A 26,005-nucleotide genomic window follows, 5' to 3' on the forward strand; every position below is an offset into this window, starting at 1 on the left:
TTTAACAATATTTTTAAAGTGGACATTTCTGGGATAAAGAATTGGAATCTGGATTCAGGTTCTTAACATATTAAAATGGTATCTACAAATGTGAGATTATGCTTGATTCATCAAAAATGTATTTAAAATGTACAATAAGATTCCACAAAAATGAATTTGAAAGGATAGATATCAATTTTCTATGCTTGAATATATAAAAAAATTGTTAGGATCATATGATCTTTTGGTATTTTTTAAGATATCTTATTAAGGTATATACTGTGTTAAATGTTAAATATGTTAATGTAATGTTGAATTTTATGCAAAAGCTTTGGAATTCAACTGTTTATCAGAAGTAAAGGGGACGGGATTAAAGAATCACATTGACAAATTAGAAAACCAGACACTAAAGAATGATTGCTAAGAACATATAATCCGATTCAAAAAGTCAGTATTGTCTACATATCAAAGGATGTTGTAATATGTATTTTATGAAAAATATTTTGTGATATTTTAAACAAAAATTGTACTGTACTATTAAGAAAGGTAAAGGAGTCCCTATGGATTTTACTCTGCTATTTGTTGATGACTACAGGGGGCATGCTCATCTCTGTTTCAAGACCATTGAGCCAGGGCTGTTTGAAGACATTTCCATAGTCATATGGCCAGCATGACGTACAGAGCACTGTTACCTTCCCACCAAAGTGGTATCTGTTTATCTACTTGCATCTGCATGCTTTTGAGCACTAGGTTGGCAGGAGCTGGGGTGAGGACGGGATCCCATTGCATGGTGCTCAGGTTTTGAACCTGGGCTGTTGGCTTTCCAGCTGAAAAGCCCAGCATCTTTCCAGCTGAAAAGCCCACCGCTGAGCCACCACGCCATTCAGTTCATATTATAAAAATATATTAATTAGTAAACTAGGAACTGTTGATGAGTATAAAATATAAGGTAGGTTCTCCTATCTTTTCTTTATATTTTTACTGGTTTGGGGTTGTCTTTCTGCATGCATGAAGTAAAAAAAAAAAGGAAGGTCTAATGTTATGTTTTGCTATTAACTAAATAAAGCCATCTTTGAAGATCAAATGTTATTTGTTTGAAGTGAGATCAGTATTTTTCAACTTAATTAGCTTTTAAAGAATACCAAAGCTTTCTTCCACTTTTTTCCTCTTCAGTTAATTTCCCCCTTGAAATATTTTTATGAATAACATCACAATGAAAATTAATAGGCAAAAAGAGATCTTTCTAAGTATTATTACACTAAAACATTCTTGTTCCCATACATAACTTTTAAAAGATTGTTCCTTAAAAGCCCTTGTGTTGTCTATGTATGAGTATTTTTTATGTTTATGTTTTAGCTATTTTGCTTACCAAAATATGCTTGTTCTTTTAAAGGGGACCATTTCTCTCTTTTCCTCTTGATTAATACAATAAAATTTTATATTCTGACTAATGGGAGCATAAGCAAATATTTTAGAGGAAATTAACCATATACATGGTTATAATTGATAATCTTGAGTGATAACTATCATAATTCAGGTTATATATTGTAGTATTTGCTTAGAGTATATTTTGTGATAATCTTGCCTTATAATAACCATCATAATTCAGATTATATATCTGTACCTATTTTTTGGTAGGTGTGATCTCTCATGATGAAATATGGTATGTGTGAACTGACCAGTTCTAATTGACCAAATCAAGCAATGTTAAAATAGACAGTAAATCACCTTTTTCTTGAACAAATTCCCTCTGGAAGATTTCTTTAAGAAGGCTATTTCTGTGTAACAACCGATGGTTAGATAAGATATACAAATAGGATGAACCATATATAGCTTCAGGTGCTGAGGCATATGCTGCTATTGTTTCTCCTGTGGGTTTGTTATTAATCTGTTGAACAAGGAAGTAGAATTATCACAATATATTCAAAACTTCATTTCTTTGCCAATAAATCTGAAACACTGAAGACATACTAGTTGCGTTTTGAGGACCATATTTTGCATCTCAAAATAGCATACTCTAATTTGATTTAAACATACTGCTAAACTTTGCTTTCTTTATATTGACTATGAATTTTTGGACCTGATCAAGTTGGTCAATAAGTTTGTGATCATTAGCTAGAATCATAAATGGACTGTAGTTACTGTACTTAACTTTATGAAACTTGGCTCACATAGCTTGAAAGCTTTTTCTGGGGTTTCACATCATTTCTTCCTTATTTAAAAAGGCTTTACTTGTGCATTTTCTTACTAATATGTTATTGTTAAGGTGGCCATACATGCTTTTATATTTTAAGAGCCATATCTAATGTAATTTTGAAATGTAATATTGAATATTGAAAGTCCCCTTTTGTTCTTAATAACTGTAACTGTAGCTTTCTCCATCATCAGAATCATTTATTTTCTGCTGTCAGAAAGTACACCTCAATTACTCTTCATACAATCCAATTTCAAATGACTCTATCCATATTTCACAGATAAATTCAAACAACTTTCAACCATTTGCAATTTATTGGGGAAAATACTTTTCAATTATTTCCAAGGAACAACTTACTTTCAGCATAAACTCAAAATAACATCCAGTACAATCCCCAAGCCAATTAGCTTGCATTTCCTTTATTCCATACCATTTGGGGAGATCTGACAAGCCATCAAGCAGGGCCTGCAATAACAGTAAGAGGACATTTTAAATCGTCAACATTAAACATGTACAGAAGAAATTGTGTTTGGTCTCTACATATCTAAAATAGTACTTATGAAAAATACACGGCCAGTTGGCATCTACAGAGAATATTCTTCTTTGAATTTAAATAGCTTCTATTATATGTAAAATACTATTTAGGATTTAGCATCAATTTTAATAGTATAAAAGAGTTTCCAGAGCTTGGAAAAAAGCTATCTGCACATTCCCTCTTTAACAGAAGGATGAGGATGGGAGGAGCCAAAATCACGACGACATGACGTGCGATCTCAATGCTCTGAGATCGCAGTCGATACTTTTGTCTCTGGGTGGTCCAAATGGACCTAACCCGTCCCGCAGAGACGGTGAACGGGAAAAATAAATCTTGCTGATCACAGGAACATCGCAAAGTCTCTTCAAGCCGGTGACAAAAAATCCAGCCAAATGGCTGATGGTCGGGGAGGCTCCAAAATGGAAGGAAATGGAAAGAGAAAGTGTTTTCAGCTGGTGAGGAATTTTTACTGTTTTAAGAGTGACTGCCTATAAAAAAAACTTAAAATTACTTTTAATTGGAGAACGGAAGAAATAAGCGGCGGAATTAAATTTGGACTGGTTTTGAACAGTGGGTTATCTTACTTTTTAAGTGGAATTTATGCAAGCCTTTTAAAACAAACAGATTAAGTTTCCTTCTTCTATTTTTTTCTTTGACTATTCTTTGTAATCTATGGGCTAAAACTCTCCTCTTTCATTACTGTGGGTGTTTTTCTAACATTTAAGAATCAGACCTTTTTTTAACTTGAAATACAAAAAGATACAAAAAGAAACAAAGAAATGGTAACTTTGTAATATTGTAACACTACTACTCGGAGGCTAGAGGTTTGTGCATTGGAAACGAAATACTTTTTTCACTGATTATCCTGGCTTGGCACTTCAAGGACTCACAGCTTGTTTATAGAGAGTGATAAAAAGAAGAAGAAAAGCACACAGATGTTCCTTTGAAGTAGATTTTTAACCAGAGAAAAGTGAAATGTTATTGTGATGCTTAATTTTGTTAAAAACTTTTAAGCTAGAGCAGCAGTGTTTGTCAGCTGGAAATCATAGTGCAGTATCAACACCAGAAAGAAGTTTTCAATCTGCAAAAGATACTCTTAGAAATTCAGAAATTATCAAATACAAGTTAGAAGATAGAGAACAAGTTGGATTACTTAATGCATCTAAGAGTAAAATATGACGGAGATGTTGAAGATTTTCATCAAATGGAAAAAGTGGTGGTTAAGATCCAAAAAATCAAAGAGGAAAATGAATATAAAGAAATTAAAATTGCTGCTATTTATGGTGATTGGTTTGTTTCTAAAAATGGAAAGAGTGGAATACTGAAAGAGGAATTAAATGGAGGAAAAACCTACCCCAGATGGGAAGATACAGAAGAGGAAAAAATAAAAGAATTTATGGATTTAAAGAGAGAAATCTTATTAGCAATAGTTTTGATAACACCACCGATAATCAAAGATAAGCTGATTAAGGAAACAGAAGAAGGGCATCAAAATTACATGAGAGATTTTATAAGCAAAGAGTTGCTAAGAGGAGTCCATACAAAGTTGATTAAGGAGATGATTAGAGGACTGATGCCATAAATGGCAGAAGATATGATACTGTTTTGTTATTGAAAAGATACAGGTTGATAGATGGAAGAGTATAATTTAAAACTAGTTAAACTTAGCGAAATTTAGTGATAATAGATATAGTTAAATAAATAATTGATAATAATAATAATGTATACAATGTGTAGTGTTATGATAAGTAATAACTGAATATGATTATTGAATGGTACCCATGAAAGGAAGATTAGAAATCCTTTTGGATTATATATAAAGGTTAATAATAATAATAAAAAAGAATTAAGTTAGATTCAGTTAAGTTTTGATTACTGGGGGGGGATGATACAATGCAGGATATAGTTAAATAAAGGAGGGATAATGATAATAACGTTCATATAGATAGATAGATAGACAGACAGACAGACAGACAGACAGACAGACAGACATAGACATAGACATAGATATAGATATGGGTACAACATAAGGAAATGAGATGTAAATTTTAAACAGTGATTTGGAAAGAAGGATAGAAAACTTTGTTATTAAATATTATGGATTTAGCTAGAATAGGACATAAGGATTTAATGTCATTGGAGGATTTTAGAAATAGTAAATGAAATGCCAGTATGTGGTTATGTATTAAATCTTGGTATATTTTATGATGAAGGACGTTTAAACAACTATAGTCAATTGAAAATGGAGGTAACATGTATAAATATCTGAGTTAAAATACTTGAGTTAATATGAATTATGCTTGATGACTGTGGAAGAGATGCACGAAAGTCTTTTGTAACCAACTGATACACTTTCTACAGCATGTAAAAAAGGAAGATTTTATGTGTTGTGTTTGTTTTGAAAAATAAAAATAACTTTTAAAAAAATAGGAGGAGGATGGCATCTCTCTACTTTATCAATGGATAGTTAGTAAGAAGATCAAGGAATACTCATCCTAATGATAAATAAGACCTAAGTCAACATACCCTCTTTTCAAGACCATTATAACCTAATACATTTTCTCCTTTCAATACATTTGTAATAAAATTCTGTGAAAATCTAGCTTTCTTAGTAATAAGCAGCTACCAGGACTTTGAAAAGTATATAAAGCATATACTGCATATTATTCTAATGCTTATAATAACCACACACACACACACAGATACACATACATATAAACATATATGCATATATACAAGTAAAGAAGAAAAAAGTATGGTTTGATGTAATTCTATCTTCAGATTTGCTTGTTTGTTTGTTTGTTTATTATTTATTTATTTATTCTATCGTTATTATTTGTATAAGTAATTCAAATTTATTAACATACTCCATACTCTTCCCACCTTGTATTTTCCTGATAACAACAACTTTCAGAGGTGGGCTGAGTTCAGAGAGAGGAACTGGCTCAAAGTCACACAGTCAGTTTTCATGTTTAAGGCAGGACTAGAAGTTTTCTAGCTTGTTGCCTTAAGCACTACATGAAGCTAACCACAAATAAATATGTAAAATATAATACTAATAATAAAGATAGTCAAAACCTTACTTTTTTTCGTTAAAAAAAGTTTCCTGTACAAAACTTTGTAGAGCTTCTCTATTTGCTCTACAAAACAAGATTTTATATACCAATATTAATACAACAAGAAAATGCAATGCTGAGTTGCACTATAGTTATGCAATTGTAGGAAAGCTGCAGGAATTATGATCCAAAACAACCCAAATGGCACTACCAGTCTAAAACATCTCAGGAAATTAAATACCAACATATCAATTAATAATAATAGAACCAGGTTGCCAACTGAGATATAATTTATCAGCTTTCTTAATTGGAAAGTGCACGCTTTTAAGAGATAGACATACAATATGATATTTTGTGTCTATATCAGAAGTGGTATTCAGCTGATTCGTGCCAGTTCGAGCGAACCAGTAGTGAACATTTTGAGCAGTTCAGAGAACTGGCAAATCCCACCATTGGCTGGCCTCGCTCGCCACTTGACCCTGCCCGCTACTCACTCTGCTCACTCGCCCCACCCACCTGCTTGCCCTGCCCACCAACCCCACCCAGTTATTTCTCATCTCACCCCTCTGGCATACCTGTTGCTTCTGTTTGGCTCCTCGCTTGTGTTGACCGTATCTATGGGCCAGCCAGCTTGCCTGTCTTCCCACATGGTGCCTGCAGCTCTACTGAGCGGCCCTAATAGGCCTGGGTAAGCTTGCAAGTCACATCTTCCTCCCACCATCCCACGTGGTGCCGCCAGCTTGCCTGCTTTCATCGTGGCCTACCATGCTGGCCATGCAGCCCAGCTAATATCTGTGCCTCACCTGTTCTGCTCACCATAGCTGCCTCTGAAGGTAAAGAACTCGGCAAAGGACTGCCTCAGAGTGGACACGGCGAGACAAGGCCAACTTTTGGCCTCACCAATTGCCACCCTTCTGCCCACATGCCACCTGTTCTTCCTTCGCCTCAGGTCAGGGACGCACCAGTCCCCTGCTCTGGACATACCAGGGCCTCCTCTTGCATGCCGCCCACTCATCCTTCGCCACCCGTTGCCTTGTTTCCCCTCCTTCAGAGGCTGTGTCCCTCACTCAATCTCCCTGCCTCCTTCCCCATAACTGCCTCTTTCTTTCATCCCATGACATTATCTTCCTCCTGCATCTGGTTGCAGAGGGGAAGGCAAACCAAGGCTGAGTCGTCACCACTTGGCTCCCCGCCAGCTACAGCTGCCACCTCTATTTTTCGGTGTGAGAAGCCTCCAGCCGCTGTTCTTTGCTGGCATGAGCATCTTCAGTTCTAGCCGGCTTGGAGCAGTTTTGGAGCTTGTTAAGGAGCACTGCTCCTCCACCCCAGCCATGCCTTTTCAAGTCTGGGCTGCTTGGAGTGAAAAGCATACAATATGCAATAGCCTGGTCTTGAAAATGCTCCTTCATGGTTTACTGCCTTGTCGTGATTAAGGGGTTTGCGTAGCTCAATGAAGCTATGAGCTATGCCATGCAGGGTCACACATGAGAGACAGGTGGATCTGACAAAACGTGATCCACTGGAGAAGAAAATGGCAATTCACTCTAGTATCTTTTCAATGAAAACCCCATGGATGGCACCAAAAGACAAAAAGATATGATGCCGGAAGATGAGCCCCTCAGGTCAGAAGGTATCCAATATGCTACTGGGGAAGAGCAGGGGGCTAGTACTAGTAGCACCAGAAACAATGAAGTGGCAGGCCCAAAGCCGAAAGGACGACCAGGTGTGGATGTATCTGGTGGTGTATATATGAGTTATATCAGTAGATGGGAATATGAAAGTAGATAATTAAATAAATACTATTAATTTTTAATGTAATTTAAACAATGTTGGGAATTTAAAATGTTAATGATTGGAGAAGGGGAATTCGTGAGATATTTTCTGGGAAGAAAAAATAGTGTAAATAACTGGAAAAAGGTGAAATACAGGTGTAGAGTGATGTTAACTATTGAATTGAATTGAATTTATTATATTTCTATGCCGCCCTTTTCCCAGAAGGGACTCAGGGTGGCTCACAACCCAAGTCGGGGGGGGGGGGGTAGGGGATACAAATAGGGGAAAAAAAGACATGGACAAACAATACCACAATTTAAAAACAACTCAACAGGCACACCATTTGAACGGGGACAGGAACTCATCAGCCCCAGGCCTGTCGGAACAGCCAGGTTTTAAGGGCTTTGCGGAAAGCCTGGAGCGTGGTGAGGGTCCGAATCTCCACGTGGAGCTTGTTCCAGAGGGCCGGAGCAGCCACAGAGAAGGCCCTCCTCCGGGTAGTCGCCAGTCGGCATTGGCCAGTGGATGGAATTCGGAGGAGGCCTAATCTGTGGGATCTAATTGGTCTATTGGAGGTAATTGGCAGCAGGCGGTCTCTCAAGTACCCAGGTCCAATACCATGAAGGGCTTTATAAGTGACGACTAGCACCTTGAAGTGTATCCGAAGACCGATAGGCAGCCAGTGCAGCTCGCGGAGGATAGGTGTAAGTGGGTGTACCGGGGTGCACCCACAATCGCTCGCACGGCTGCATTCTGGACAAGCTGAAGTCTCCGAATGCTCTTCAAGGGCTGCCCCATGTAGAGCACATTGCAGTAGTCCAGTCTTGAGGTCACAAGGGCGAGGGCCTCCTGGTTCAGGTAGGGACGCAACTGGTGCACCAGGCGAACCTGGGCAAATGCCCCCCTGGTCACAGCCGACAAGTGGTGTTCAAAAGTCATCTGTGGGTCCAGGAGGACTCCCAAATTGCGAACCCTGTCTGAGGGGCGTACTGTTTGACCCCCAGCCTGAGAGATGGAAAACTTGGCCAATTAGTGGGAGGGAAACACACCAGCCACTCGGTCTTATCCGGATTGAGTGCAAGCTTGTTAACCCCCATCCAGACCCTAACAGCCTCGAGGCACTGACACATCACGTCAACCGCTTCACTGAGTTGGCACGGGGCGGACAGATACAGCTGTGTATCGTCCACATACTGATGGTATTTTATCCCGTGCCGTCGAATGATCTCACCCAGTGGCTTCATGTAGATATTAAACAGGAGGGGGGACAGGACCGAACCCTGTGGCACCCCATAATTCAGGGGCCTAGGGGTCGATCTCTGCCCTCCGACCAACACCGACTGTGACCTGTCCGAGAGGTAGGAGGAGAACCACCGTAGAACGGTGCCTCCCACCCCCACCTCCTGCAGTCGTCGCAGAAGGATACCATGGTCAATGGTATCGAAGGCCGCTGAGAGGTCAAGGAGCACTAGGACGGAGGCATGACCCCCATCCCTGGCTCTCCAGAGATCATCGGTCAGTGCGGTCAGAGATCATTGGTCAGTGCGACCAAGGCGGTTTCCGTGCTATGTGTAAAAAATGTGTAAAAAATGAATAAGAAATGATAAAGAATTATGTAAAGAGAATAATACTGTGGAAGTTGGAATAGCAAAGCTATGGTTAAAAATGATTAATTTGTAAAGATGAAATAATAGTAATTAGTTGAAGACAAAAAGAAAAGCATGTTTAGTAATGTAAGCTTAAATGAATAATGTAAGGATTATACAAAAGATTATACAAAAGATTATACAAAAGAGATGAATATTGATAAAAGTGGGAAGATTAGAATATATTGAAACTATGATCATGAATATGATGCATAAGATGTGATCTGATCCACATTCTGTCCATAAAGTATGTATGATGGGAAAAAAATTGCAATAAAACTTGTCTTAAAAATAAAGAAAAGAAAGGAAGTGTGATGCTCTAAAGATCTCTACTTAGGAACCTGGACGATCCATGAATCAAGGCAAACTGGATGTGGTCAAACAAGAGATGACAAGACTGAACATTGACATCTTAGCAATCAGCGAACTAAAATGAACAGGAATGGGTGAATTTAAATCAGGTGACCATCAGGTATACTATTGCAGGCAAGAATCCCTCAGAAGAAATGGCATAGCCTTTATAGTCAATAAAAGAATGGGGAAAGCAATACTGGGCTACAATTCCCAGAATGACAGAATGATCTCAGTTCAAATCCAAGGCAAACCATTCAACATCACAGCAATCCAAGTCTAGGCTCCAACCACTGGTGGTGAAGAGGATGAAATTCACTGGTTCTGTGAAGCCCTACAGCACCTTATAGAATTAACACCAAAAATGGTGTCCCTATCATCATGGGGGATTAGAATGCTAAAGTAGGAAGCGAAAAGATAACCGAAATAACAGGCAAGTTTGGCCTTGGAATACAAAATGAAGCAGGGCACAAGCTGATAGACTTTAGTCAAGAGAATACAAGCAACACTTTTTTCCAACAACACAAAAGACGATTGTACACATGGACATCACCAGACGGTCAACACAGAAATTAGATTGACTATGTGCTCTGCAGTCAAAGATAGAGAAGCTCTATACAGTCAGTAAAAACAAGACCAGGAGCTGACTGTGGCTCAGATCATGAACTTCTCGTTGCAAAATTTAGGCTTAAATTGAAGCAAGTAGGGAAAAGCACAAGGCTACTCAGGTATGAATTAAATAATATCCCTTGTGAATATACACTAGAGGTAACAAACAGATTTAAGGAATTACGTCTGTTGAACAGAGTGCCTGAAGAACTATGGACGGAGGCTCGCAACATTGTACAAGAGGTAGCAAACTATCCCAAAGAAAAAGAAACACAAGAAAGCAAAATGGCTGTCTGAGGAAGCTTTGCAAATAGCTGAGGAAAGAAAGGAAGCAAAAGGGAAGTGAGAAAAAGAAAAATGCACTCAATTGAATGTAGAATTCCAGACAATAGCTAGAAGAGATAAGAATGCCTTCTTAAATGAACAGTGCAAAGAAATAGAAGAAAATAATAGAATAGGAAGAACCAGCAATCTCGTCAAGAAAATTGGAGATATCAAGGAACGTTTCATGCAAAGGTGGGCATGGTAAAGGACCAAAATGAAGGGATCTAACAGAGACAGAAGAGATTAAGAAGAGGTAGCAAAATTACACAGAAGAACTATACAAGAACGAGTTTAACATCCCTGATAACCAAGATCGGGTGGTCACTGACCTCGAGCCAGACATCCTAGAATGTGAAGTCAAATGGGCCTTAGAAAATCTGAGCAACAACAAAGCTAATGGAAATGACAGTATTCCAGCTGAGCTATTCAAAATCTTAAAAGATGGTGCAGTAAAAGTAGTATGCTCAATTTGTCAGCAAATTTGGAAAACTGAAAAGTGGCCACAGGATTGGAAAAGGTCAGTTTACATTCCAATTCCAAAGAAGGGCAATGCCAAAGAATGTTCAATCACCGCACCATTGCACTCATTTCACATGCTAGTAAAGTTATGCTCAAAATCCTACAAGTTAGGCTCCAGCAGCATGTGGATCAAGAATTACCAGAAGTACAGGCAGGATTTTGAAGAGGCAGAGGAACTAGAGATCAAAGTGCCAACGTACACTGGATCATGGAGAAAGCTAGGGAGTTCCAGAAAAACATCTATTTCTGCTTCTACTTATGCTAAAGCCTTTGATTGTGTGGATCACAAAACAAATTGTGGAAAGTTCTTAAAGAGATGGGAGTACCAGACCATCTGATTTGTCTCTTGAGAAACCTATATGCGGGTCAAGAAGCAAAAGTGAGAACTGGATGGAACCACTGATTGGTTCAAAATTTGGAAAGGCGTCCGGCAAGACTGTATAATGCCACCCAACCTATTTAACTTATATGCAGAGCACATCATGAGAAAGGCGGAGCTAGATGAATCAAAAATTGGAATTATGATTGCCACGAGAAATCAATAACCTCAGATATGCAGATGATCAATGTTCCCTCTAATTTTTTTTCAGTGTGGGCGGAAAAGTATAGTGTTTGAGTGGCACATTTTCATGCCTGAGCACCTGAATTTTTTCACAGATGTCACCCAAGACAACAATGAAATCAGTTTTATATCAAATCAAACTAATAAAAATTTAAAAATTGTAAACGAATAAATTTAGAAATATTTGTTCAAAAGCAAATTCACCACAATTATCTTTTCAAACTCATTTTGGATTAAATAAAAAAGAGCTTTGAAATGAATATATAAATGGCATTTAATACTAGTAATATTAAAATAGTAAATGTTTGATATACTTCATTTTAATGAATTTCACTTGATATACTTCATTTTAATATATTATATGCAATTTGCTATTTTAAATGAGTAAAATGATTAAAATCCCCATGCATAAAGTCTGATTCACATCTAACAGTTTTCTTCCATCATTAATTTGTAAACTCAAGGATTTATTGCCTGTCTGTTCAACAATGTTTGCTGATTGTTTAAAAAATTGTGGCAATTTGTTCCTCTCTATACAGGTGGTTTCAGTAACCTATTACTACTGAGCTCTGGGAGACAATTCTGCATATAACTAATGATAGTAACTAGTGACCCAAAATATCCAACAAAATTGCACAGATAAACTGACAGATAGGAAGTGTAATTAGCTTAAAAGCAAAAATATTCTCAATAGCTTTGAAAATCCCAATGAGTTATCAAATATCACGTGATGTCACTTGACCGGTTGGAGACTCAAAGATAGCTGAGATTGCAGCTAGGAGAGGTAGAACAAGGAAGATTTTCTTTGAAAGAGAGAGATGCACGAGGAAACAGATCCTGCTTTCTGCATTTGGATTCTATGGCGCACATGCTCTAGGTGGGAGTCTAGGATCGCTGTCGCGCCACCCTGGATTTGCCAATGTGAGCCTCAGGTAGGTAACCTCAAGAGAAACAGTGGCAGTGAGCCTCCAGCCTTCACTTTCTACCTCGTTGCGTCACTGCCGCTGTTTCTCTCGAGCGTGGGTTGCTCTCTGTGGAGCAACCCACGCTCGGCTTAGTTGGCTCATTCTTGGTTCGTGACCAGCCCCCACCCCCACCCCTTGTGGGCTTTTATGTGTTAATCGAGGCACGGATGCTGGAGAGGAAGAAATAGCCGGCTGCTTTCACACAATGCGTTTATCTCAGAGGCTGAATTAATCATGCGGATCAGAAAGACACGGAACTTTCTTTCAGCGAGTTTCGGCCAATCACTCCCTCCCCCCCACCCAACGAGGCAAATTTAGCCTTCTTAAACTTGTGCAAAGGCAGCTGTGGGCAATGTTCCCTCTAAATAGTTGCTCCAGGAATCCCGAGCCACCTCAAGTCCTCAACCCAGTCACTTTGCTGCCCTGCTGCACCTCAAGACTCCTGTTTAGCTGGAGGGGGTTTCAATCGCGATTGTGCAGCCACTCTGCAGACTGCAGTCCGTGTCGGGGAAATTACACTGTGTAGCAGTTAGAAACTGCTGCGCGGTGTTTACTTTCCACGTGTGTGCCCGCGCACCTGTGCACCTTAGAGGGAACACTGCAGATGATACCACTCCAATGGCAGAAAGTAAAGAGGAACTAAAGAGCCTCTTGATGCGGGTGAACAAGGAAAGTGCAAAAATTGGCTTGAAACTCAACATTAAGAAAATTAAGATCATGGCATCCATCCATTCCTGGCAAATAGATGGGGAAGAAATGGAGGTAGTGACAGATTTTATTTTCCTGGGCTCCAAGATCACCACAGATGGGGACTGCAGCCAATAAATTAAAAGACGCTTGTTCCTGGGAAGGAAAGCTATGGCAAATCTAGACAACATACTAGAAAGCAAAGACATCACTCTGACAACAAAAGTGTGTATAATCAAGGCTATGGTTTTTCCAGTTGCAATATATGGCTGTGAAAGTTGGACCATAAGAAAAGCTGAGTGCCAAAGAATTGAGGCCTTTGAACTATGGTGCTGGAAAAGACTCCTGCAAGTCCCTTGGACTGCAAGGCAATCAATCCGGTCAGCGCTAGAGAAGATCAACCCTGAGGGCTCTTTAGAAGGCCAGATCCTGAAGATGAAACTTAAATACTTTGGTCACCTAATGGGAAGGAAGGACTCACTGGAGAAGAGCCTAATGCTGGGAAACATTGAGGGCAAAAGAAGAAGGGGACGACAGAGAATGAGGTGGCTGGATGGAGCCACTGAAGCAGTAGACCTGAGCTTAAATGGACTCCAGAGGATGCTAGAGGTCAGGAAGGCCTGGAGGAACGTTGTCCATTGGGTCGCAATGGGTTGGACATGATTTCACAACTAACAACAACAACAATGCAAAAGTACTCATTTAATGTCAAGGAAACAAAGAAAATAACATTATCATTCATATTCAAAAGTGAGAACAATGGATGTCAGAATAATCAAAATAATCTGAGAGCAAAGACAGAAAGAACTTTAATAAATACCAGAAAATCTACATGAAAATGATGAGTTTTAAAATCAGAACATTTCTGACAGCTTTGAGGCTGAAGATGACATTTACTTAACACACTCACAATATTTTAAAATGCTACTTCAATAGACTAATAGGATACAAAGAATTAGTTGCAGATTTATCTGTACCTTTCTAAATATTGTTCTGCTAAATATTTTATGACTGGTAGTCATGGTGCAAAACTCAAATAAGACATTATTCATTTGCAGAAATAAATGTAGACTAATATAAAATATATCATTTTAAATTTATATAAAGGTATTGGTAAAGTTTTCCCGTCCAGTTATTTGACTCTAGAGAGTGATGCTTATCTCTATTTCTTAGCCAAAGGAGTCAGTGTTGTTTGAATACACTTCCAGGATGACTATATGGCAAGGTGCAAAGAATGTTGTTACCTTCCCACTGAAGTGGTACCTATTTATCTACTTGCATGCTTTTGAATTGCTAGGTTGGCAGCAGCTGGGGCAAGTAATGGGAATTCGCCCAGTTGCTTGGTCCTCAAGTCTCAAACCTTGGCTGTCAGCTTCCCAGCTGATAATCTCAGTGTTTTTCAATGTTGAACCATTGTGCCTCCTCTTAAATTAAACCAGTGTATAAATATAATGTAATATACTATGGTGCTTTTTCTTATTTGAATGTCACAAGAAACGGAGGCTTTAAGAGAAAGAGAGTCTTAATGAATAGAATGAGCAATAGAAAAAAAAGAAAAAGAGAAGCCAGGCAGACATGTACTGTATGGGCACATGAATTATTCCTGGGCAAACTATTATTTGTTGGGATTGGTTTGTTACATCTGCACCCAATTACATGAAAATTATATGAAAATTATATGAGCAGGAAAAATAAAACCAAAAGACTTTTGAGGGAGCTATATGATCCTTTTTTAAAATGAGCTTAAATTTTAGATTAAAGAAAACAGATTGAATTCAATTTCTAGGTAGATAGCAAATTTATCTCACAATAAAAGAAGATGATTTGGTTTAGAGGGTTAACAAGAGGCAAGTAAAAAAAAATCCAAAACACCAAGATTGAATTTAACCACAGAAAATGAGGCGATCCTGTTTTACAAAATAAACAAAAATCCAGAACAATTACGTTGAGACAGGAATAGAGTATAGAGTATTCACTGTGGGATATTGTTGATGAAAAAACTCAATGGTATATTTGAAAATAATTATTGTAAATAAACATAAAAGAAAACAATACTATTTTCATAAAGTAAGCATACTAAACAAGCCTAGTATGTACCTTCATCTATTGAAACAGGAAGACGATTTTAACCAGTTTTTCATTTCTGTCAGGCATTTTGATATTAAAATGGATAATGAAAATTAAAGCAGTCATTAAACACTAATCAAAAAATCTTTTTGAACGTAAATAGTTTACTCTTTTCTACACAAGCTAAGGTTTAAAGAAATCTATCATTTATAAGGCATAATTCTAGTACTAAGGAAGCAATCTTGCATGATTGGAAAGTGGCAGTCAACAGTACCAGTTGCTAAGAGACAGAGACAAGGGAATTATAGGGCTGGGTGTTTCAAGCACAGTGATGACCTAGGTTGAAAACTGATCTGAGATATTACAAAGAGAAATTATTATTATTCAGAATATTTCAACTTTTTTCTCTCTTTCATTCCCTGACTTAAAAAAAAATTGTATTGTGAAATTGTCCTCTACTGAATAACAACATGGGACTCATTAAAATAAGAATTAAAAATAATTCTTCTAACTTATGGAAAACTACTACTAAGATTATAAATATAACATTTTTTTTTACAAGAAGCCATCTGATGAGCAATTTCTTTCTTATCATTTATAATATGATCTCCCATTTCATTTATCAGATGAAGTTCTGAATCCCAACTCAAAGGAAAGGTCCCTGATAGTAGAGGGAACGGCAAGATGGGCTTGTACATATAAGGTTGCTTCAGAATACATATTATGGCAACAAATGTATTTAATACGCAGATAAGGTCTCAAAATAGAAAAAAACTTTTCATAGGGTAAAATGTTGATTTTTTTTTTTTTAAAGTGGGAGGTGATACAGAAAATTGTCAAACACTCACCGGAAGCGCTGCGATGGGAACGGTTGGGAAATAGCGGAGTTCTGACAGGCTCCGCCAAATCCCAACCAGACACCCAATGCTAGGGACCTTTGGATCAGAACCCGTTCTGGAGGAACAGGTGAAAAAGAAGAAACCTCTTGTAGACCAAAGAGGAACTGACAGATCCTCGAAAGGTCTGAGATAAAGTTCTTCACCTGACAGCAGAAGTGGCAGTGACCACATTAATGACTGCTTTAAAGTCGGGGCAACTGGACCAAGCTATTTGAGCAGGAGACGTGCTGGAACAAAGTGTTGGATCTGGGTAAAAGAGTGATCACCCCAAGATCAAGAAACTTTAAATTTGGATTAAGAAGAGACCTGGAGTGGAAATTAGCGGCTATTTAGCAGACGGGGAATTTAACAGAGGAAAAAGGGCGGAGACAAAAATGGAAAGCCCTAGAAGACTTTTATTCCGAATATTTGGACTTGGAAACATCAAAAATAATAAAAGAACTTGGGGAAAAAATTCCTTTCTTTCTTTTGCTACTTTTTCTATTTTTTATGGAATAAATATGGATTTTGACAGCTTTTGACAGCTAGAACACATTGCCTACAGTGGAGAGGGAGACATCTACTGGTGAGAAGAGGATACTAAAAACCTAATAGAAATTGACAGGGGAAAGCACATCTGTAACCTGACCTTGACTGTAGCAAATAAAGATACTTTGAAGGTGTGAGAAATAACAAGGAGGATTTGTTTTTGCAACAGTGTTGTGGATTGTACATACTGTTTTGTTGGAAGACAAAAAGCAAATAAAAAATGGAATTGGGCTTTAGAAATTGGCAATAAGAAAAGGAAAAAAGAACTTTAAGCTTAAGTAAAAATGATATAATAGAAAAAGTTTAAATAGTTTGTTAAATTAATTAAACAGACAATATGGAATTTTGGGTATATAATAAAATACTTGATATGTTAAAAAATGTACGTGAAATGCTACATGGAAAAAAACAGTGGCAACTCAGAGGGAACACTTAAGAACAAGGAGAAGGAGAAAAGGAGGAAGGAAAGGAATTCAATGAAGCACAGTAAAATATCATAGAAGAAAAAGATTGAAAAAGAAAAATACTTAGATGATTATACTGGGATTTATAGTTATATACCCAAAGGAGACAAGGGGGAAATTGCCCCCCAAAAGGGAACGTTAAATAGCAAAGGTGGGATTAATGGGGAAAGATGGGGGGATTGGGGAGAGGTACTAAAACAACAGAATTAAAAAAGATTGGAAAGAAAAATATAGGAATTTCAAGATCAAGAAAATGAAAGCGCTAAGCAAATGGGTGGAGAGAAGAGAATATAAGAGAAATGAAGCTCCTGAGAGATTAAGCGAAAATGGTTGAAAGGAGGAAAGAAAGAAAAGGATTTACTAGTAGAATAGAATGAAATCTAGTAAATATAGCCAACGGTATATATTCAGTACAATGTGAAGGAAATAGATTAAAATTATTACTTGTGGATAACTAACTAAATGAAATGTTTACTACTTGAGGATATATGTTATTAACAGTAAAACAGAATAATAGATGGAAATAATATGTTAAATTTGATTAATTTGGAGAGGAAAATAATGATATTGTCTATATATTAAGAAGAAATTAAAATTAAGCGGGAGAATATGGAATGAAAATAAGATGACTGAAATGTAAAATGGAAATATGATGTAAAATGTACTATGCATAATAAAAGATGTAAAGGGAGGGAAACCAGGACAACACTTTGTTTATAAAAAAAGGTAAAATATGTAACAAAAAAACTTTGTTTGAAAAAAAAATTGTCAAACATGGAATCTGCATTTAGTTCAAGTCTCGTGGAATGTTGAATATGTAAGTTGTTCACTAAATTATATTAGTGTAGCTAAATCAAGATTTAAGACATTCAATTCATCTTTATCACACACAGATATGTACTTCGTTTGTGACTTAATATAAAAAAACTGTAATAAAAGTGCAGTTTTTATTAGATTAGCATGACCTCTCATTTTAACACATTTGTTAACAAAAAATACATTCTTTAGAGAAGCAAGGTGCCCTAACAACATTACATTAATGCAACTCTATCCATTTTTGTAAACAGCTATAAAGGCTCCACACAAGAGAGGACAAAAAATATACAATAATTCTATATAGATGTACTGATACTGATTTCTATTGATATAAAGACCTTCAAGTTTGCTTGTCTTTTAGAATTTTTGAGGACTAACTCCCCTCTATATTCATACCTTTGCATAAGCAGTTGTCTTAATGAACCACTGTTTAAGGTATTTTTTTTCCACCTTTGCTCCTGAACGCCATGAACAGCCATTTTCATCAACTTGTTCGTTAGCAAGGACAGTGTGATCCATTGGGTCCCAATTCACCATTGCCTAAGTAATGCCCAAAATCAGAGAGAAGAAATACTAGTATGAGCAAACTTGAGCAATTTTTCAAGTAGGAGATTAGCACAAATATTTATACTTTATGAATCCTTAAACATATACCAATTTTCTAAAGCTTTTTTCCTCAGAACCAGTTATCCCTTATACTCAAGCTTATTCTGTAATCATTTTCAAGCCAATGCAAGGAGGTGATGTTTAGTCAAATGTTCTACCGAGATTGGAACCAAAATGCCTGAAAGTTCATTTGCAAACCTGCAAAATATAATGCTAAATCATCCAGTTGTGATTATATCATGGTTCCAATTGTGATTATATCATGGTTACATCTAAGACATGTTTTTATTTTTCTGAACTGGGTCACTATATCTTATCTAATAAACAATAGTTACAACAAACATTGTTAGAGTGCAATATGAGAATCTAGCTTACATTTTTGGAAACCCTTCTCCCGCTGTAGCATTTTCTTTCTGAAGCGAGACATCCTCACAATGGACAGATAAACCTCTTTTACTATGATGTCCCGTTTTAGAGTATTCTCTTCAAAGAAGGTTGCCTGGCACACAAATTTATTTGTTCTGATGCAAATATTTTTTTAAAAAAATCTAGCTCCTATGATTCTTTAATGTTATATAATAATAATAATAATAATAATAATAATAATAATAATAATAATAATAACAACAACAACAACAACAACAACAATAAATCCGGCGAAACAACTGGCTACTGTGATACAATTGTATAATAATAATAATAATATGTATTATTTTTACTGGTGTGTTATTAATTGTAATATTTTATTTCTTTGTATCATTTATCATGGGGTGTCAAACTGAAGGCCTGTGGGCAGGATCTGGCCTGCAATGTGGCTAGATCCGGTCTGAGGGGCTAGCCACCCTTGAGATAACATAGGAACAGTCCTCAGTGCCTCAGCTCCAGCTGACGCCAATCAGGTGTTAATCTATAACTTGATGGTCACCATTTGGGCCAGAATGCAGTTAGCCGTAGATTTGCGGGGCTGCCTTGGTGCCACTGAGGAACTGCCCCATCTCAGCCCCGCCCCTGGGCGCTCACATCTTCTCCCCCAGAGAAAAGGAAAGGAGGGCGAAGAAGGAAGGAGATAGGAATGAGAAGGAGGGAGGAAGGAGATGGGAATGAGAAGGAGAGAAGGAGGGAGAGAGAACAGAAGGAGGGAGATGGGAATAAGAAGGAGAGGAGGAAGGGGAGGGAGGAGATGGGAATAAGAAGGAGAGAAGGAGGAAGGGGAGAGGAGCAAGCAAGGAAGGAAAGAAATGTGAATGAGAAGGAGAGAAGGAGAGAGGGAAGGAAGGAAGAAAGGAAAGAGGGAGGAAGATGGGAATGAGAAGGAGGGAGGCAGGGAAGCTGGACACATCCAGCCAGCCATGCTCCCAAGCTCAACCATAACCTTGATGTGGTCCTCAATAAAATTGACACCCCTGATTTATCATAATGGAGGCATTGACACTGAAATTTGGGGAAGAAATGTTTAAGTACAAAGCAAATAATCTTTCTCCTTTCTTTTATGGATTTACAGTATGTAGTTTTTTAAATTTTTTGAGCATTATACCTGTCTCACAAGCAATAGTTATTCAAGTTTGGAAAGGTAATCTACAATATCAGTTTGAAAACAATATTAAAACTTACTTCATTCTGATAGACTAAACCAGCTTCGTAAAGCTTAATAAAAAGATATTGCGTCCACTTATAGTACTTAGGAGAGCAAGTGATTATTTCCTGTAAATATAAAAAGTAAATCAAATCAAAATAGTATGTTAGTGCCCAGAAGATAATCATCTGATGCAGAACTCAAATGTACTTTGTGAAAGATGTCTAGCATTTTCTCCATTAAAACAAATGAGAATTTTTTTTTGACTAGAAGTCTCAATAGTCAAATTCAGCAGAAAATAAAGCTCATTCATTTTGCAGAATAATGTGTAGACAATTAACAACCCACATATATTTATTTATTACATTTTTATGCCACTCATCTCCCCTATAAGGTGACTGTAGGGAAGAATAGAATAGGGATTATATTACTAAAATCCACACATAGAACTTTGACAGGCATGCAAAGAGGTATCTTGTCAAGATTCTGCAAAAGTTTTAATTAAAACTACAAAAATGTTTTGTAATCAACGCATTCCACGTCCCACCACCACTCCAAAATGTCCTTATCTAGAAGTGCTTTGATCCTGTCTTGGCTTATTCCAATTTCTGTTTCATGGTCAAAGTAGGATGTTTTAAGGTCAAACTACTTTCTAAAGTAGCTGATTCCTTTTCCAAAATATTTTGTGGCTCTGAGTATTTTATCCCAAAATATTCGGTATACCTCTAGATTTAGTTCCAATAGTGAGGATCAAAGCATTATTTGGGCCACAAACAAAAGTAAACAGCTTTCTAAATAAAAGCAAAGAAGAGTAACAGGATTGAGTACCAAAGTAATTCCCTAGCAATTTTATTACCTTCTTTTCTTTCATATCCCTGTTTATATAGATCTTATCCCTCACGAAAGGATTTTGTCACAGTTAATCTTATGATCTTATTTAATATTTATGTGCTTATGAAATATTTTCTCTAGCCTACTATACTGTATCTAAGCCTATATGCATGTAAGTGAACCCGTTTTTGCATGTTTCTTGTCTTTTCTATCTCCTTCTCTTTTTTTGTGATCTCTTTTTTCTTATCAAATTCAATTCTGTCACCTCCTAGGGGTGGAGAGTCACACAGTAAAATTAATATAAAATAAATCATAGAGAAAAGAGTAGCTTCACATAGTTTTAAAAATATGAATCTGGGATTCGACAGGAAATTCTCCAGCTGGACAGACGCAGGAGGTGTGGGCTCCTAAGACTCTCACATGAACCCTGTCTGACAAACCATCTCCGAAGATTATTTTGAATCAGAACCCCCACTGGAGGTGGGGGCAAAGAAGGGCAGCGTGTCATCAAACCCTGAGAGAAGCAGCAGATCTCTCGTGGGTTAGAGATTTGCCTATGAATCGGAGTCGGGGTGACAGCCTTCATGGCTGACAAGATGCTGGCCTTTTTGTCAAAATAGAATTTGGAACAGGCGGAGAACAGGAGAGATAAAACACCTGTTAAGAGAATTTATCTAACCCACAACTATAAATTAAACCTCAAAATGGCAAAGAAATTTTGAGAACATAAATAATACTGATGGTCAGATTGAGACTTTTTTTCCCTAAAAGAAAAAGAAGAAAGGAAGATAGAGGGTTGTAAACCACCACCCCCCTCGAAGATCTTTGTCTGCACTTTCAAACAGAAGAACAGAAAGCAGAGCAGCTACAAACCCACATAATTATAAACGTTAAATTTGGTTTTGGATCTTAAACAGAAACCAACATTTTTACTTTGTTTGAATTTCTTCCAGCTAAAATAATAAAAAAAGCACGTCTTCTTCTGAACCCACTCAATATAAACTCTATTTTAGTCTCGGATATCAAATAGAAACCAACTATTTTGATCTCTTTTTCCCTGATAACGGATAACCTAACCTTGACTATGTGGGAGCTTTAACTAACCAACTACCATAAATGAGAAATTGCAAGAGCAGGAGGTAAAAGAGTACCTGAATCTAGCTCTTTATAAGTTTGTTTTAATTGATATGTTTTAAGCAGCTGTGGCTGATCGGAGATGGAGGGGACAGGGGGGAAGAATTATTACAGAGATAAAAACTGGAAAATGCTAGGATTTTTTCTCTTTTCTTTTTTTCTCTTCCCTCCTTCATCTTTTTATTTTACAGCAAAAGATTAAGATGGTCCCAGCTTCACTTCCGGTCCCACAGTAGTTAAAACTTAAGGTGGACCAGAGCCTCAAAATAAGACTTTGTATAACTAACTGCAATCTTGGAACTGGATATTAAGGAACAACAAAAGGCCAAGATGGCTCCCATCGTTCTCCCCTACAGCAATGGAAGTGTACAAACTTAAGGTGGATCAGAACTCTGAAATAACTGTATAGCTAATTCTAACTTTGGAACTGGACATCATGGAAAGCTGGGAATTTGAAGAATTATAAAAAATATGCATAAATCATTAAAATCAAGCCTAAATAGAATTCTAAACCCAGAGAAGCAGATATCTAAAGAAGAATTCAAAGAAGAAGGGGGGCAAGATAATGAAGGAGTAGAAACGGAGGGAAATAAAAGGCAGACAAAAGAAGTTGAGGCTTTTAGTAGCATAAGGGAAATTGAAGGGGAAGGTTTTGCCCCAACAAAGAGAAATAAAAAACATCCTTTTGGTGGAGACCTGCAGAAAGTTGGGGAGAGTGGATATGCCAAGCAAAGAGAAGAGAGAGAGCAGGAGCAGAGAGGTGGGACAAAAGACTTACTAGGAAAAAATTAGACAACTAGAAAATTGTATGTGGGAGAATATAAAACTAAGATAAGGGTTTTATTTCTAAATATGACAATAAAATGGAGTTGCTAATTGATTGAATGTAATAATGGAAAGATAATTAAGCAAAAGTCAAAATATATGGAATATGGATAAATATAATATTGATATTGATGTGGGGAGGTTGTGAAAAAATGACAATAAAATGGAGTTGTTAACTGGATGAATATAATAATGGAAAGACAACTAAACAAAGGCCAAAATATACGGAATGTGGATAAATATGAAACTGACATAGGGAGGTTGTAAAGCAGAAGTTTGCCATTCACTTTTATATATGATAATTAAACTGAGTGGCAAATTGACTGGAAATGACAACAGAAGCATGAGCAACAGAACTAAGCATGGGTTAAAATATATGAAACATAGATATACATAGAACTTTTAAGATGGTGAAATAAAGCGAGATATTTACCATTTGTTATTCTATACAATAGATTAAGGGAATTGAAATGAATATTGAACAGCGAGTTTGCCATTCATAGACAACTAAAGGTAATCTAATCCAAGACATGGAAAAATTGGAGAGGGAACATGAAATACACTTATAATGGGAAACTATTGAGACTTAAAGGCAGAATCACAAATTGGGGGCACGTAAGGATGTATAGTTATATAAAGATAACAATGGGAATAGCTGGGAATTGTAACCAGGTCTACATCTTGCCCAAAATTAGGCTGGGGGTGGTGGTGGGTTAAAAGTACAAAGACAATATATGTATACTTTTTTGTTTTATTTTTATTTTTTAAAAAGGTAGCAGAATATATGTTTAAAATTAAATATGTGTATTGAAAAGGAACTATAAATACCATCAACATAAAATGGAGCTTGCTCAGAAGCTGAAATACATCAAGCAAATGAGATAAAGAGTGGGAAGAAAAGGAGAGAGGTAGGGAAAGGAGAGAGGGATAGGAGAGAGGGTAGGAGGGGGGAAGAGGAGAGAAATGAGGAGTGGAAAGGGGAGAGAGGAGTAGGAGAGAGGACGGGGAAGTAGAGAAGGGAAGGAGGACAGAGAGAAGAAAGGAGATAGGGAGGGAGCTGAGAGAGGGAGAAGAAAGTGAACACACTAATATAGTGTATGGAGAGCAGAAGATCCAATAACTGTTTTTTTTTCTTTTTTCTTTTGGGGAGTTAATGATAAGATGAATTGATGTAAACATTTAATAATACAATACGATGTTGGCTATGTAATAGTATACATGTGATTATATGTTATAAAATGAAAAATAAAAAACTTTATGAAAAAAATATGAATCTGCACATTTCAGATAGTTCATAGGCAAGTTACATTCTAAAATATATCAATTTCATAATATAAAATATTCATTTAAATATTTATTTTAAAAACCTTACCCGATCCCAGCTGAAAGACAAGCCTAATACATCAAGCTGCTCTCGCATATGTTGAATATTACTGTAAAGCAAAACAAAATCTTTGTTTATCAGTTCTCCAATATGAACCATGATAATTAGGACAGGAAGAGTTTCTCCAATCTACACAATAGTTTTAACTATCATTTGTTCTGCTACAAAATTTTTGCAAGCTTGTAACTTTGCTAGACAACTCTGTAACTTTCTCCACTATTTAAGATACAACAGATAGCAATACACACTAAATCAGACAAATATATGCATAATCCCAGGTTTTTGAGCCAAACCAATTTATATACAAACTCTAAAAAGATATATATTTACTGCATATATTATTAACATTGGGATTTTCTCTGTATAAAGAGAGATAAATTAATGTAGAAAGAATTTAGTGGTGCATTAACTTCATTAGTGTATGAGCTTTCATGAGCCATGACTCCCTCTAATTCATGAAATAGCTAAGATGATCACAGAATCATAGGTTTGGAGTGGACCTTGGATATTTTTTAGTACAGCCCCTTGCCCAAGGCAGGAGTTCTCATCTCAGACAAACAATGTTTTCTTGAAAATTTCCAGTGATGAAACACCAATTCTTGGAGGCAAGCTGTTCCACTGCTTAATAGTTAGTCCTTAGTTCCAGATTAGATCTCACTCTGATGATCTTTCAGCCATTGCTTCCTGCCCTCAGGTGCTATGGAGAATAAACTGAGATTCTCTTGCCTGTGGGAGCCCTTAAAATATTGGAATACTATTATCATGTGTCTTTTAGTCTTCATTTGGTAGAGTTTCTGCATCAGTATTCTTGCAGTATTCATTTAGTCTACTTTCTTTGCGGTCCTTGAGCTGTTATGTTGGAAGAGAGCAATAGTCCTCTTTGAAAAATGACAGTAGTATCTGTTGATTGCATCCAGCCTCACTTCCTCTGCCTGCTCAGATGGCAATTCATCCAGTTCAGTGTTGGGCTTGGCATGGTGAGCATGACCCAGTGGTGGGTTTCAATTTTTTTTAGAACCTATTCTGTAGGTATGGCCTGTTTTGTGGGAGTGGCTTGGTGATCATGTGGCCGGGTGGGCGTGGCCAAGTTGGAAAATGTGGTGAAACTCATTTAACAACGCTCTTGCTTAGAAACCAAAATTTTGGGTTCAATTGTGATCACAAGTTCCCTTCCTTCCTTCCTTCCTTCCTTCCTTCCTTCCTTCCTTCCTTCCTTCCTTCCTAATCTCTCTCTCCAATTTTCTTTCATTCTCATTCTCATTCTCATTCCCTCTCTCTCTCTCTCTCTCTCTCTCTCTCTCTCTCTCTCTCTCTCTCTCTCTCTCTCTCTCTCTCTCTCATACACACATACCATGTCTGCCACTGACAGCTCTCAAAGAGAAGAAAGAACTCCTACTTTGGGAAGGGGTTGGACTAGATTACCTCCACGTTCCCTTGCATCCCTCTATGTTTTCTGTCCCATTTAGTCACAAGTAGCCCCATTCACTTTAAAGTTGGCCACAAACTTCACTCACCCTATGTGCACCCTGGTCCCACCCAAGGAGGCGAGCTGTGGGGCAAGGGAAATGGGGGAGGCTGTGGCTTCATATCTCTCAATCTTCTTCCCCACCTCGGTTCTGTAGGCGAGAGGTGCTGCTGCTGAGGTGGCACAGCGGCAGCGGAGTCGGGGCGCTGCCCA

At 37.3% G+C, this 26,005-nt stretch overlaps 1 protein-coding gene across 3 annotated transcripts in view; it reads right to left on the bottom strand.

Annotated features, from left to right (window-relative positions):
• Positions 1-26,005, bottom strand: part of LARS2 (leucyl-tRNA synthetase 2, mitochondrial) — a 144,931-nt gene that overhangs the window by 79,427 nt on the left and 39,499 nt on the right. For all 3 annotated transcript variants that reach the window (XM_032237751.1, XM_032237753.1, XM_032237754.1), the window contains 5 exons: positions 24,316-24,376; positions 20,192-20,281; positions 18,371-18,514; positions 2,531-2,638; positions 1,708-1,867 (listed from right to left, as the gene is read on the bottom strand). In XM_032237751.1, coding sequence (XP_032093642.1) covers positions 1,708-1,867; positions 2,531-2,638; positions 18,371-18,514; positions 20,192-20,281; positions 24,316-24,376 — 563 coding nt within the window. The remainder of the gene's footprint in view (positions 1-1,707; positions 1,868-2,530; positions 2,639-18,370; positions 18,515-20,191; positions 20,282-24,315; positions 24,377-26,005) is intronic.

The sequence above is a fragment of the Thamnophis elegans genome, chromosome Z, assembly GCF_009769535.1.
Source record: "Thamnophis elegans isolate rThaEle1 chromosome Z, rThaEle1.pri, whole genome shotgun sequence".
Lineage (NCBI taxonomy): Eukaryota > Metazoa > Chordata > Lepidosauria > Squamata > Colubridae > Thamnophis > Thamnophis elegans.